The sequence below is a fragment of the Fomitopsis serialis genome (genome assembly GCF_022376445.1).
Source record: "Fomitopsis serialis strain Sig1Antser10 chromosome Unknown B0H18scaffold_7, whole genome shotgun sequence".
Taxonomy (NCBI): domain Eukaryota; kingdom Fungi; phylum Basidiomycota; class Agaricomycetes; order Polyporales; family Fomitopsidaceae; genus Fomitopsis; species Fomitopsis serialis.
Genome location: NW_025954967.1, coordinates 187,106 through 201,264, shown reverse-complemented (window position 1 = coordinate 201,264; position 14,159 = coordinate 187,106). Strand labels below are relative to the sequence as shown.

At 55.0% G+C, this 14,159-nt stretch overlaps 6 protein-coding genes across 6 annotated transcripts; 2 read left to right on the top strand and 4 right to left on the bottom strand.

Moving 5' to 3' along the window:
• Positions 1-38: 38 nt before the first annotated feature.
• On the bottom strand, positions 39-1,005 carry B0H18DRAFT_1082924 (uncharacterized protein; the record flags this gene model as incomplete). The annotated part of the gene is made up of 4 exons (XM_048031602.1): positions 39-422; positions 485-488; positions 558-683; positions 722-1,005. 4 exons carry the CDS (start codon positions 1,003-1,005, stop codon positions 39-41), a joined length of 798 nt encoding a protein of 265 aa, XP_047898040.1.
• Positions 1,006-3,938: 2,933 nt separating this feature from the next.
• Positions 3,939-4,485, bottom strand: B0H18DRAFT_870202 (uncharacterized protein; the record flags this gene model as incomplete). Its single annotated transcript, XM_048040079.1, has 2 exons — positions 3,939-4,154; positions 4,219-4,485. Coding segments are annotated over 2 exons (483 nt in total), but the record flags the coding sequence as incomplete, so codon positions are not given.
• A 943-nt stretch (positions 4,486-5,428) lies between these two features.
• Positions 5,429-7,495, bottom strand: B0H18DRAFT_982055 (uncharacterized protein; the record flags this gene model as incomplete). The annotated part of the gene is made up of 13 exons (XM_048044520.1): positions 7,459-7,495; positions 7,385-7,402; positions 6,888-7,313; positions 6,725-6,828; positions 6,626-6,659; positions 6,340-6,567; positions 6,158-6,288; positions 6,083-6,107; positions 5,982-6,031; positions 5,821-5,923; positions 5,595-5,746; positions 5,504-5,545; positions 5,429-5,481 (listed from the first exon to the last, which is right to left on the bottom strand). Coding segments are annotated over exons 3-13 (1,061 nt in total), but the record flags the coding sequence as incomplete, so codon positions are not given.
• Positions 7,496-9,015: 1,520 nt separating this feature from the next.
• On the top strand, positions 9,016-10,318 carry B0H18DRAFT_1092817 (GroES-like protein; the record flags this gene model as incomplete). Its single annotated transcript, XM_048032329.1, has 6 exons — positions 9,016-9,158; positions 9,218-9,438; positions 9,490-9,615; positions 9,671-9,728; positions 9,778-10,067; positions 10,128-10,318. The coding sequence occupies 6 exons, from the start codon at positions 9,016-9,018 to the stop codon at positions 10,316-10,318; spliced, it is 1,029 nt and encodes a 342-aa protein (XP_047898037.1).
• On the top strand, positions 10,226-10,817 carry B0H18DRAFT_601537 (uncharacterized protein). Its single transcript, XM_048038739.1, has 2 exons — positions 10,226-10,390; positions 10,480-10,817. The coding sequence occupies exon 2, from the start codon at positions 10,483-10,485 to the stop codon at positions 10,732-10,734; it is 252 nt and encodes an 83-aa protein (XP_047898036.1). The 5' UTR covers positions 10,226-10,390; positions 10,480-10,482; the 3' UTR covers positions 10,735-10,817.
• B0H18DRAFT_601721 (concanavalin A-like lectin/glucanase domain-containing protein) lies at positions 10,520-12,293 on the bottom strand. Its single transcript, XM_048038740.1, has 5 exons — positions 11,810-12,293; positions 11,622-11,756; positions 11,496-11,563; positions 11,208-11,436; positions 10,520-11,138 (listed from the first exon to the last, which is right to left on the bottom strand). The coding sequence occupies exons 1-5, from the start codon at positions 11,979-11,981 to the stop codon at positions 10,906-10,908; spliced, it is 837 nt and encodes a 278-aa protein (XP_047898035.1). The 5' UTR covers positions 11,982-12,293; the 3' UTR covers positions 10,520-10,905.
• Positions 12,294-14,159: the final 1,866 nt, after the last annotated feature.

Genomic DNA, 14,159 nt, shown 5'->3' with positions numbered 1-14,159 from the left:
GGTTTCGCAGCGGAGCCATGCACACCGTGATGGCAGCGTCAATTGGCGGCGTACAGCTCGAACTCCCAGGGCAGCTTCTGTCTGGGCCCGTTCTCCGTGAACCAAATCCGCCGTAACCTGCACGTTGCGTGCACCTTGACGTACGATACGTGTGAGTACGTTCCACTGGGTACCGCAGCCCGTCCGGCGGCGTCTGGCTCACGCGGTACATCGTCGGGAGGGAACGCATCGTCTTCGTCCAGATCTTCATCCGCGTCCCCGGATCTCCTGTGCACGAGAAGGGCAGAGGAGAAGTGTGGCAGAAGGGAGGGTAGGTTGAGCGTGATTGTCGACCAGGACGTCAAGGGACGGGATGACGACGTCGGGAACGCCAGCGGCAAGTGTAAGAGTGGGCGTTTTCCCAGCTTCAGTCGAGGTTCCTTCTGCGAAACCAAGTGTGAATGAAGGGACGCAGAGGTCGACACATGCAGAGAGAGGATCTCACAAGTCTCGCGGCGGCGACATGCAGCAGTACTAGTCATCACAGTCTAAGTCGTAAACAACGGAATCAACAGTACCTGAAACGTCGAGCACCGCACGATGCCCTCTCTCCCGACTGATCCACCACGCCGACTTCGAACGACCACTCTCTATCCAGGTTGCGCACTTGGAGGTGTATCCACGGATGCTCGAGCCCAAGTCGCCTACCCTCGCGCGTGTGCTTCGGCCGGAGCCCGACCACCCCAGCGGTGGGCATCGCATATACGTCGTTCGCAGCGTAGGAGATTGGATGTGAAGGACCGTCTGGTCCAACTGGTAGTCTGGCCTGTCAGCCTCGTGCTCTTCACCGAGCGAGATGAGGTTTGCCGGCGGCGGCGGTGTGGAAGGGATGTTGAGTCGTTCAGAAGACATATGCAAGAGTCTGCCGACAGTGACTTGTCGGTGTGCGATGAAAGAGGGTGAGAGGGTCGCTTCCGTCGACGAGAAGAGCGAGATGAGGGGTGGTTGCACGGCGGAGGAGAACATGAGCACATGGGCGTCTATGAACACGCCCTCAACCTACCTCCACCTACATACCTGGAGTCGACCCCTTCTCTCACCATCTCTTCGCGCGTTCGACACTATGTGATCGTGATCTGATCTACGACACTCCCGTGGCTGTGTTAATGGCTGGTTTATGATCACCGGTAGTCCTCCATGCAGCTCAATGCTGGCATTAGGCTGCAGTTCGGACGTCACGGTGCGTACGTACTGACCACGAAGAATGGTACCGTCGCTGATCTGCTTTTACCTGTAGCACATGCTACGTTATGACTAACGAGAATCCGACATCTGGCGCGCCGTGCTGTACATGTGTACTTCGGCCCAGACACTCAGACTGATTCGACGGATCATTGCATACGTGGCAACCTGAGGCAACATCCAGACTACTAAGTAGCTCTCGAACTCTATGGATCCAATTGTCGAACTGTTCCGTCACAGTTGAGCCTGTTCACTGGCTCTGTTCGCTGTCGGGCCTGGTTCTCGGATGATGAAACAAGGTAAGTATTCACCTACGTACACGAACAGAGCAAATAGAGTGCTGATAATAGTACTACAGTGTGTACGTACGCCGGTGAGTATACTTTGTCTAGACTCGTGCGTCTAGTTACTGGATCATTGACTTCCATTGTCTTCAGGTCACCGGTCAGCTGGGACGCCTGCAGCCATTATGGTTTGCAATGGAGACTAAGTGGTCACTGCGCCCTTTCCTGACTTCGAAGTGACGTTCTGACTGACGTAAAATCACCACTTACTTAGCAGCGTCTGTGTCCACAAGCGCATTGATACTCCTCACAGGTGAGTACAAATTCATGTCAGACAATGCCGGTGTCATGTGTTGCGGTCTGTATGGGTGTACCGCTGCCGGCTCACACGAAATCTTCATATAACGTCTATCAGACAACTGGTCGAACTGTCCGTGTGATCAAATACTACTGCATGGAACCCACGCCTTACGATAACGGCGCCTGCGTCTGAGTGAAGGCCATCGACACCCTTGGTACGGCAGGTTGTGCTGACCTCGCCTTCGAGACAGTGCTAGTCAGTACGCCTGCTTCTGTGGCGTGCCATTCACGACTAGAGGGCCGTACCGATCGAACTGGACTGTTTCGCCTCTGCGCCTGCAAGTATCCCGATAACTCGGCGCTGCCATGCCTGTCTGGCATGTACGAAAGGAAGCCGTCGGCGTTTGAATGATAGCACTCGTGCCGACTCTCGTCCCACATATGGAGCTGTGGCGTGCGACCGAGGTGCGACCTAGTTTCGACCTAGTGTCTACATATACCCCGCACGGCCTCCCGAGGTAGCTAACGAACGCTCGCCTGTGTACCGTTTTACAGTACAGGCCTCTGAATCCTTCATCTACAGTCTACTACCTCTCTTACTTGCCTGCCAATCTGCCGGTCGTGGAGCCTGAGGTACGCATTCCTTTCGAGTCGATACGGCAGACCTAGGCAATCTGTCCGAGGCTCTATGCATCTTACCTTATTTGGGACTAGTCGCCATAGTATTCCATTCAGAAAGAGGACATCAAGGACCGCTCGTTGGTCGCCGAGTCACAAGCAACGCCTCGGTCGAGCTCTGCCATCTACTTGTCGGGTGCAAACATGAGCAATGTATCGTTGTCGGTGGGAATCTACTTCATCAGGTGGTGACCGTGCTTCGGACTCATCAATGTGCGCGCAGTCGTCGAGGTCTCCCTCTCAGGCGAAGACACACACAATGCATTCGCGAAGCTCGTCTACAGCGATGAAGGTACGGGCTCGCCAGCTTCAGCCCCTCAATACAAGGCAGTTGACACAGACCTGAGCAGTCGAACGTGAACGCGGATCGAGCAGAGATGCACGAAGGAGTTGGAGACAGCCCGGCAAAGAAACTCGAAGTTGCTCTTTCCAATGTCCTCGCGAAATGCATGGTTCCGCGGGAGCCGCAGAACGCACCAGACGCATGGTCACAATCAGCGGACGAGATTTCGTCTCATGAAAAAGACCGTGTACAGCGATTGCGGAACGAGTCAACGCGCTCTTGGTCCTCGTAAGTCCTTCGATGCTACTGATCATGCAACCGGCACGAAGGGTACTGGGAACTGATCCGTTCGTAGTCTTGCTTGTTCTCCATTGTCATCGCAGCCTTTTTAGGCCGATACTACGCCTTAACGCGACCAGCACCAGACTTCAACACGGGCATCCTCGAACACATATCCTGCAGCTGGGAATCTGGCTTCTAACGCCGCTCTCGCTGATCATCGACACCGAGGTTCCTCACATCCACAAGCCTGCCCTCACCGCCACTGCGCCCTGTGGATCGCACCATTGTGGTTCGCTTCTCTGGCGCTCAGCCTTGGCGCAGCATCGGTTGCCCTAGTCCTCAAACAGTGGTTGAGTGCTCATGCATCATAGCTTGTCCATATCATCTCGTCTTCGTGGCTGCTCACGATAAACCCGAGGTAATGCAGGTCTACATTGCGTTGCGCGGGGAGTGACGTTCTTTCCGCAGACCATGCTTCCCGGAACATAGTGGAGCCACACTCGTCAGGTAGTGTGCCGTATGCAGATTGTATTCCTATCCCATCAATGCAAGATTGTACTCCATCCAATGCATTTGGCACGAGTGCCTACTTAATGCGCCGAATGGTTTTCGACCATTATTGGACATGATGGCGAATTCCAGGTGAGAATTGGTACGATGCTCGTTCAAACTAGACGAATGAACATACAGGAACTACTAATACATGTGAATATACTGTAACTTCGTGTGCCACAACTGTTACTAGTGATAAGCGGCCGAACAACCTTTGCTCGCCACTGCGTGCGTTAGGTATGAGTGAGTAAATTGCGAAGCATAGCCTGAGGCCTGAGTCCTTCGAAGCGATGGCACTGGTCCTTAGTGAAGTCTCGCCGTGGCGCCGCACTTCGGAGTCAAGACGATCGACTCGGAGAGAATTTGAGGGTCGCCGGCGTGCCGTTTTGCACGGTCAGCAGGCTTGCTTGCTTCAGAAGGGGAAAGAGGTCCTGCTGAGTGCGGATACCATCGCTCAGCCAGCCTTTCCCCTCCAGGAGCCGCAAGCACTGCATGATCCAGTCGCGGCAGTTCCACTGATCGGAGTCAGGCTGAGGTGTGTTCCCGGCGACAATCTACCCGCACGTATTCGTCAGACTCGACTCATACGATAGAATAGGCAGGTTTGTGTGGACATACCTTCTTGAACTCCTTCAAATCCGACTTCATGATCGTGCCGATTCGAACGCCCCCAAGACACATCGAACTCTTCATCAATGACACGCTGTCCGCGTACGAGATATCCCAGGCGACGCCGTCGCGAGTGTGGTTGATGCGATTGGTGACTTGATACATGGGGCCGGACAGGTCGTGCTCGCCGGCAATAACCACGAGTGCCCAGTGAAAGCTTTCCTCGTCGCCAACGCCGTAGTGACCTCGCTTGTACTGTGCGATCACCAGGGCGTACTCGGGATCGTCTTGCTGGCAAGCCTGCGAAACAGTTTAGACATGATGGGTCGAGACGGCGCAGTGAAATGGTCGGTTCCGGGGAGTCGAGCAGAGTGTGGATGGTGTTTGAGGATGTAGCGGTCCTTATATGCTGTTCGTCCTGTTGTTGAATCTCAAGATGACCGGCTCTACAAGTCAAGGCTGCGACAGGACCTTGTCGCTTTGTTCTCGCTTAGCGTGGTCCTGAGTCGTGTAGTCCTGGTTGGTATGCAGGCATCCACCGCATGCGCAGAGATGTCTAAAAAGGGGATTGCCTGTTTCTGCAGTAGCAGTTGGAAGTTCATACGTACACAAGGATGCTCTTTAACGTTCGTACGCAAACCCCCATTGTCCAATTTATGACACGGTTGAAGTCTGTAGCCCCAATGGGCTGGTGGCGTTCCCAACCATAGGAGTCGTCGTGACCACAACACGATCGATACCTAGTTCTCATGGTGAGTGCGGATGTGGCACAATGCTGACCCAGGTATTGAATACCACACACCAGACGTATGCCGACATGTATGTTCAGACTGGTACTTTCCACCCTCCGGCCAAGCCCATCACGTTATATGGATCATATCTCTCCTTGACCGCCACCATCTCGCCTAGGGACGTCCCGTAAATGCTCGCTAACTAGTGCCGTAGAGTGCATAGTTCGGATAGCGGGTGCTGCTGGGACGAGGACTTGTCCTTCGCTGACCGCCACCTCGGTCAGGTTGTAGCAGTTGCCACGAGCGCGTTGTAGAAATCCGAGTCGTCCGTTGCGTTGGTCCACGCGAAATAGATTCAGCGGGAGGAATCGTGGAGCACGCGTCCATGGATACGCCGAGGGCCACCGTGGTGAGTATCGTTGGCAGGAAGGTTCAACGTCGTAGCTGAAGAGTGTTCCGAGTCGGACGCTAGAATCGATTCCCAGTACTGCCAGTAGTTCATAAGAGGAGCCGTGGAGTTATTGCTCTCGCGTACCTGCAGCTGACTCACGACAGCCTCTAACAGAGGATCGTAATTCCATGAGCGGGACAGTGTTTAATACCCTCTAACCAAATCAGCTTCAAATGACGGTGCAAAGCGTGAATAAAACTCACCTCAATTTGACGAGTACTCGTATCCTCGCTGAGCACCAGGTCAGGTAGGTACGAGTGAGGACATTGCTTTCCAACGTGGGAATGCCAGGAACTCGTCAAAGATCCCGCAGGCTGGGACGGCGCATCATAAAACATCAACAAAGAGATCACAGCTATCCGTGGCGTATTAAAAAGGCGACAAGGCAAGCAGACCAATGCACGTACCGCTCCAGACTCGTAGTCATACGTGGTGATGAGGGCTGCTTTGGATCGGTCACGTTGTTGGCGAAGTTGGCAGTGGCCGCATTGACCTGGTCGGCGTACTGGCCAAGGATGATGTTTTGACCACCCTAGGCGTTTCTATGGTATCAGAGGGACGAATCAGCTGTATCGAAAAAATCAACACACCCAGACGAGGCCTTGTGGATAGGTTTGATAGTAAACGTCGTCACGATTCCCTGTCAGATGTAACGTCGCATGAGTTTGTGTCCAGGCTGGAAGCCCTGTACACCGCACATAGTTATTGTATCCACCCTACCTGACATCAATATCCTGCCTAGTAAAAGGAGCTGACGCTTTCTGACCTTCAAGGCCCAAAACAAATCTGGATGTGTCGATTCCGTGACATTCGTCGCCGTACCATTGGGCAAGACCAGCTCAAATGCGCGAACCGTGTCAATTGTAAGTCCGTACTGGTTCGTCAGATACGAGTATCCTGGAATATCGCTGAGCATCAACAGTGTTATGACGGATCATTGACACATACCTCCTCCTAGAGTATATCCGGCCACGCCGATACCCGAGACTCTTCCACCTACGACGTTGACATTATACGGGAGCAGTGCCTCGTATACGTTGTCCCAGATGTTACCAGCACCAACTGCAACGGTGCCTGTGCTGGAGTCATAATCGATGCTAGTAAAACGCGACATCGCGATCTGCACGCCGGCGGTGGAAGAGTAGTTGGGGTTCATGATATGCCCCCGCCTTTGATCTGAAAGGCGACTGTGATCAACGCTCATCTTAAGTACAAAGTACAGAGATGCTCACACCAAATGGTGTCCTAGTTGATCCCAAGATGGTGAGCTGGTTGTTACGAGATGATGCCCGATCAGCGTCCCACACATGCTCGTAAAGCAAGTATAACATACAATTGTTCCAACATCCTCAACCGTTCCTGGCTCCACAGAGCACGCCGCGGTCTGAGAACTAGACGTAGCATAGTGATATATATCTGCGATATACGAAGGCTCCGCTGCAATATAGCAATTTCAGGTACAAAGCAAGTGGCTACAGGTGACCATGGTGACGTACGATCGTAGAACACTCCAGATGCCAGGGATACAGAGTTCGAGATCTGCTGACAGACTGATAGTGTGCCTTGTCCCTGGACGAGAGAGACATATACCAGGGCAGCGACCACAGTAGAAGCAAATTCGTTGACGTGGACCATCGCGGAGCGAGGTGATCGTCGGTAGCCAGACGACGACACCCGGAAGAGCGTAGGGAGGCGGACGCGAGGCGAGATTCCGGACTACTCGATGTCTGGGAGGACACTGCTTATATGCGACAGACCGTCCCAGCGACGGGCCGTGCGTGAGTCCCATCAAGCATAGGCTCAAAGACCTCGCCAGGGATAGTCTGAAACTGGAGCAAGACGGGTTCATTCTACACGCTCCATAAACTCCCGCATATGCAGATGTTCAAGGAGGCAGACCTGATCTATGCCTCCATTAAGGTATGATTCCAAGTTTAATTTGTCAAATAGACTCACCCATTAAACGCCGACCGTTATGGCTGACGAATTTGGTTATCCCATCGTCATACGGGTGAGGCGCACTACGGCGTACAGACTGGATTTATCACCCACTCGTGTGCTACCCAGATGTAGGTAGCGTGGCCAACTTGCACGACATGCATTTCTTGGTGCAAATTCAAAACGGCGAGTGAGTCCGCTATGTATGCATCGTAAGTTTCGAGATAAGCTCACATACCGGGGCCGAACTTGACAGCGGGTGGATACCTCGCAGGTCCGATGTCTCATGCGCACTGATTCGTGAGATACCATCCTAGGGCTTCAGTATTCCTGAGACCTGCATTCGGAAGACGTATCTAGTTGGGTCACCACATGCACCTGTTGCCACACAGCGCTCCGTTGAAGCGAGACACCCGACAGGGGCACAGTATAAGACAACTTGGGGATGCGTCACATCGGTTGCAATTGGTGTGGTGCCCGAACGCTTGCTCGTGCAAGCTTATTCGACCTGTGTACTTGATGGCGCTCGGGAATGTTTACGCAGTGTAGTTACTAACACCTGTCAGTCTATGATGATGTTGACAGGGCCTGCATTCGCGACGTCAGACAAAGCATTTGCATTATATTTGCGTTCAGAAAGACTCACTTCGTCCAGCGTGCAGAGCGTCATACGAAGACAGCCTTCGGACATGCTGAATGTCAGATCGCACCGCATTCTATACAAGATGTCGCCAGAGGAACTTACTAATGAATTCAACCGCACATGCCGACCTATGCTTCTTTCAAGCTAGTGCGTTAACCTTTTGCAGTTTGGTTTGTAAGAAGACCGACACTACAATGCATGCGCACGTACAAAGCATGTGCGAACTACGCCTATCCGATAATCCTTGCTGTGATTGATTCCGGAAGTACGAACATGATATCACAACCGCTGAGTTGCACTGACGGGAGAACCGAGGCTAACGAGACACCGAAGGGCGAAACTTTCAACATGCGGCGACGGCTTCCGGCAACATTTTGGGCTGGCTGCCAGCAAACGCGGTGGATGGGTCGGGGATGCCGGGAAGGAGCCCGAGTCTAGATTGCCGGTCGCCCGTTTGCCAGACGTCTCAGCCAAGTCTGAGAGTCCAAGCCACGCAGAACCACATGCGTGTGTCAGCGACGCGACTGCTGCAGAACGCCGGAGCTCGTAAGTGGCGCCCCAAATTATTTTGACGACGAAATATGTTCCGGCATGTCCGGCATGCGTCGAATCTACCCATCAGTGAAATTCAGAATATAGCTGAGACTCACCTGGTCTCTGTTCGTCGCGTTCGTCGCCCACCCAGGCTGAAAACACCAACGGACAGGTCCGGCAGGACTTGGGAGATCTCGAGAGAACACGCAAAATTGCCCATCCAAATTCAAGCGCCGTGCTGGCCAGCGCCACAACGGATACTTGCTGCACATGGAAGGTGCCGAGGGCGGGCCGAGGTTAAGCATCCTTCCACCCTCCCCAGAATCGCCCAGATAAACATAAACGAGTGCGGGAGGACCGTTTAGTCCATTCCATGACATAGTCGTCGCTGCGGAGGCAATCGGTTGGTAAGCTACGTGCGCGAGGCAACCTGCGTCAACGATGTCCCCGTTGCTGTATAAAATGGGCCGGACACTGCCCAGCAGAATAATATCAATCCTCTGCCCGACATGGCCCCTGCCCACCCAAAGACGTACAAGGCATATGCTTTCCTCGAGAAGGGCGGGCCCCTGAAGCCCATCGTCGTCGACTGGAAGGACCCGGCACCCGGAGAGGTTGTTGTGAAGGTCCTCGCATGTGGAGTCTGTGCCAGGCACGTCGGCCCGAACTCCTGCTCGCCCTCGTCGCGGTATTGATGTAACACATCTGTAGTGACGAGATGGTCAAAGGGCAATTCTTCCCGACCCAAGCCTACCCCCGCGTGCCGGGTCACGAGATCGTCGGGGACGTCGTCGCGGTGGCTGACGGCGAGAAGTCCTGGAAGACCGGCGACCGCGTCGGCGCAGGCTGGCATGGCGGCCACTGCAATTCCTGCCGACGCTGTCGCATCGGCGACTTCGTGACATGTCCCGTCGGTGCTGCCTGCCCAACAGGTGAGTACGTTCGCCAGGAGAAGCGGCCACCTCTGACCTGAGGTATCACAGGCATTGGCAGGGACGGAGGGTACGCGGAATACGCCACGCTCAGGTCCGAGTCGCTTGCTAGCATCCCTACGGACCTGGACCCCGCCGAGATCGCACCACAGCTGTGCGCTGGTGTGACGACGTTTAGTAAGTGACCGCGCGCACTAGTCAATCCCACAATACCTGACCGTCGACTCTCCAGACGCTCTCCGACACATGCAGAGTACACCGCCGGACATCGTGGCCGTTCAAGGCATCGGGTACGTCCACCCGCATCACCCACGCACACCCTAACTGACCCCACAACAGCGGCCTCGGCCACCTCGCCATCCAATTCGCGCGCAAGATGGGGTTCCGCACCATCGCGCTCTCCACGGGCACGAGCAAGAAGGAGCTAGCCCTCTCCCTCGGCGCGCACGACTTCATCGCGGGCACCGCCTCAGAGCAGGCGGCCGCGCTCCAGAAGCTCGGCGGCGCGCGCCTCATCATGTGCACCGCGCCCGACACGCAGGCCATGAGCGAGCTCATTAACGGCCTCGACTACGACGGCGAGCTCCTCGTGGTGGCGGTTGCTGCGTCTGCTATTGCAGTGCCTGTCCGTAAGTGATCTTCCGTCTACGCTTCGCTGGACAGGCAACTGACGTACCGTTCAACTGCAGCGCCCCTGTTGACCAAGCGCGTGGTGATCCGTGGATGGCCATACGGCACTGGCTCGGATTGCGAAGACACGGTGCACTTCGCTCGGGCCCACGACGTGAAGGTCATGGTTGAGAAGTTCCCTCTCGACCAGGCACAGGAAGCGTTCGACCATCGCGCCACTGCCCGGTTCCGCGCTGTCATCGTCCCATGATGGCCTTCCGTGACGAGAGCTACTAGACTACTTCATAGAGTACGTGTCGGACTATAAGCCTGGATTATAGAGGTTAGTAGAGCATAGCCGTCTAGAGCAATCCATAACCTGTATACCTGTCATCGAGGCATCGAGGCATATGTTGAGAAAGGCTTAAACAGATCATGTTAATGATCACGTACGAACCTGTCAATGCTCGATATTTCGTCTTCAACGCCGACGAATACAGCAGACACCTGCCCCAACTTCCACAATATCCACCCACACCAGCAGAACGCAACCTATACGCCCGGCTTCCAACAGACGAAACACAACACTCGATAGAAAACCATCAAAGCATCCAGATAACAGAGTCAGCGCGGTCCCAACACAGGGACCACACCAGAATATATTCACAACACATGAGAGCCCTTTGAATTAGCCGTTCATCAGTCCAGATACCAATACTTATACCAATACCAATACCAATCCGAGAAGACGTGTCCTTGTTCCCAGTCCGGAGCTCAACTCGAGACTGCGTGCCGTACACAAGATTGGACACCAGCGCCGATGCAAAAGCATCGTCAACCCCAGAGACCAAGGTCCGCTCAGAAGAGCGCGAGGAGGACCGCCGCGCCGGTGGCGAAGAACGCCCACTTGGCCGAGGCGGGCACGCCTGCGACCGCGCCGTTGCTCGAGATAGTCGTGTCGTTCGAGAGGTCGATCGACGGCGTGTACGCGGACGAGTTCGAGCTGTACACGTACGACGTGATGTTCGGGCCGGGGGTCGTCGGGTCGTTGCAGGTGATCGCCACCGAGTCGAGGTACGCGTAGAAGTGGCCTGCGCAGCGGAACACCACCATCGGTCAGCACGTCGCGAGAGACAGACTGTCAGAGAGGGAAGGCGTACCGGCAGACTTGTAATCGGGGTCGTTCCAGTCGATCATGCCGCCCGCCCACTGGACCGTGCCCTGGGGCTCGCTGCTGATGCCGGCAGGCCAGAGACTAAATTCGATGCGGCTCGGCGTGCTCGGGAAGCGGCTGAGGCCCGTCGAGTTGTCGGTCGCCTCCGCGCGGGTCAGCGTGCGCACGACGTTGCCATCAACGAGCCAAGTGAGGCTATCCTGCTGCCAATCAAGCTGAAAGGCGCTCGTCAACGACAGGTTCATGGGCAAACGCAAGAGGCAGCGCAGCGCACCGTGTAGTCGTGGTAGTTGCTGTACGTGTCGGTCAAGTTACCGGTCGTTTGGCCAGCGGTCTGTGTGGCTGATCCACGCATATGCCGTCAGAGCGTGGCGAATATCGAATAACGACGGAGACGTACGAACGAAGCCCTGCCAGAAGTAGTTAGTCTGGCCCTCAGTCGTCTGGTTTCCAGGCCACTCCCAGTCAATCTCGTCCTTGATGTCCGACATCGTGATGAACGCTGTCACGACACCACCCCATCGGCCAGTCTTCACTGCACGGAGGCGTCAGCGCATGTTGAAATTATCATAACACCACAGAACGTACTCCTTGCCGTAATCTGGCCGTAGTGGACGTAACGGGTCGACGTGAGCAGCGTGCCGTTGTTCTGCTCGCTGAGGGTCAAGACAAGCTCGCCGGCGGTCGTGTTGAGGATGTTGCCCTGCTCGAGGATGAAGTCCCATGCGCTCGCATTGCCGTTGTATTCCGTCGAATTCATAAGGATGCGGTCGAAGCTGGAGAACGTAATCTGTGGCAGTCATCTTCAGTTACTGCGCTCTCGACTGAGAAGGGATGTCTGGTCCATTCGTTCCAAGTGCCACGAGACGTGCGATCATTCGCAGACGGCCACACGTCCCACCGAACAAGACGCGTACCATGCGGATTGCACGCAAGTGACTGCTCCTGACCGAGTGCGAACAAGACACAACCCATGCATTTGCTGCGCACCAGTGTCGATTGTGATCACAGACGTCACTGGTAAGCTCTGGAAGGACCAGTCTTTGACCAAAGGAGACATGTGAGCTGTGCATTCGGCGACTGATGAGGACCGCATGAACGCATCGAAAATAGCTCCTAAGCGCCATGATGCAAAGGCTTCCCAGGGCGACAGACCACAGCCCAACGATGGGCACGAAGACAACGGTGACCGAGTAGCCAAGACCCACAGAGCGAACGAAGGACCAGACACCTTGGCACCAAGAAGTGGGATGTACGCACGTTCTGACTTTCACAGACGGGCTCCGGCATGCAGGACGTCAAGTGTTCGAACCGAGGGGTCGCATCCTCCGAAGCAGAACTCCTGAACGATGTATCAGTAACTTGTCGTGTTAGTCGGTGAACCTGGGCACGCACGGGTCCGCTACCACAGAAGCCATATGAACCTGGCAAGATGAGCCTGCTTAAAGCGAGAACACGAAGCAAGGCACGTACTGCAACAAGGGTTCGCCGACCCACAGAGCTGAGTAGCATTGCTAAAGACCACTCCGTTCAGACAGCTGCACGCGCCCGACCCCCAAGTACCCTCACCAAGAGTCGCTCGCAGCCACACCGGGTACAAAGGACACAGAAGAGGAAGCAGAGACAGCAGCGCTGCCGTGTTTCGGTGCGTTGAGAGCATGTCGGGTATCTTTGCAAAAGAGTGGGTGAGGGAACGAGTGAGGGTGGGAATGCAGCAGATGCTGTCCGTCGACGTTTGAGTATAAGACCGCGCAGCACACACCGTCCCCTTCCACACTCGGAAGGTAGGAAATCCCCGCGTAAGTGATCGCAGCCAATTGCCGGTTCTCGGCATGTCTCGGCAGCACCTAAGAAATGCCCGTTATGGCTGGAAATGGTATCTATCCCACGTCGGGCTCTAAATTCCGCGAAAAATGCTATACACACTATCTTTGATATTGCCGCGCTGCCCGTCTCTCCAGTCTCTCCCTAGTCTCCCTTCCGTGCGGTGGTCATTCCCCGACATATATCTAGCCGTCGCTTTGCGTCCGATCCGAGGAGTTTCAGAAGTCTCTCTTGTCGTAAACCCGCTCGCGTTAACACGCTATGCGACCGCCTTGTGACCAGCAGGCTGAAGGAAACACGGTAGAAAGCGCTGTCGAAGGTACGTGCTGTTATGTCTGGGGAGGATGCATGGTCTATGGCCTGATGCGTTCCGACGGACGGCGAAAGGACCAGTGGCTTGTGCAACGAGACAGTTCATGCTCGGTGTGACAAGCACTGCGATGCGAGGAAACATGAGCTACTCGCAACCAACGCGCTCCTCCCCAACCTTCGCCCGGTTTGCACTCGATATGTGGTGACACCTCCTTAACGTCGCGTCCGAGGGCCACGAACCGAGGATCTCCAATTGCCAGTGCATACTTAACAGTCAATAGCAGCCTTCAGAGGTCCTGGACGCGTTCGCAGCTGGTGGAATGCGCCGTCAGCCTCACGCTCGTCCATTCCGAGTCTGTAACCTTATCACACAAAGCCCATGGACTCTGCGTGGGCAATGCGTTGCCGGCACTTTGCAGGTTTCGCTCAATTGCATATCGACGTGCCGAAAGGATGCTATATTTCTTTCACTGGCTCTCGGCGTGCAGGTTCGCAGGTCATGAATAGACTTACATAGACATGCTATTCTGAATCGAATCAGCCCACAGTGTGCAGAGCCTCATCCGACCACAGGATGGCGATGTTGCAAGGGATGATGCATGGCGAGCAGGTATGTTGGCCCATCTATCATGGTTCCGCCTACGTCGGTGCTACATAAGTAGATGGCGCACTCGACGAATACATCTTCGAACGCCTTGGGGAAACGCCCAAGAAACGCCACCCCGTCCGGTGTATGGTTTCTGTAGCCGATTTTGTACGGTGAGTGGAGTTTCCGGGCTTTTGGCTGCATTAATTCTCAACG

What these genes read in the sequence shown, in the direction of transcription:
- B0H18DRAFT_601537 (XM_048038739.1), top strand. Translation starts at nt 10,483, where the DNA reads ATGTTAATGATCACGTACGAACCTGTCAATGCTCGATATTTCGTCTTC.
- B0H18DRAFT_601721 (XM_048038740.1), bottom strand. Translation starts at nt 11,981, where the DNA reads ATGAATTCGACGGAATACAACGGCAATGCGAGCGCATGGGACTTCATC. An exon ending in CGGCCAGATTACGGCAAGGA is followed by an intron (nt 11,757 to 11,809) that starts GTACGTTCTGTG and finishes GCCTCCGTGCAG; the next exon opens with TGAAGACTGGCCGATGGGGT. An exon ending in CTTCTGGCAGGGCTTCGTTC is followed by an intron (nt 11,564 to 11,621) that starts GTACGTCTCCGT and finishes TGCGTGGATCAG; the next exon opens with CCACACAGACCGCTGGCCAA.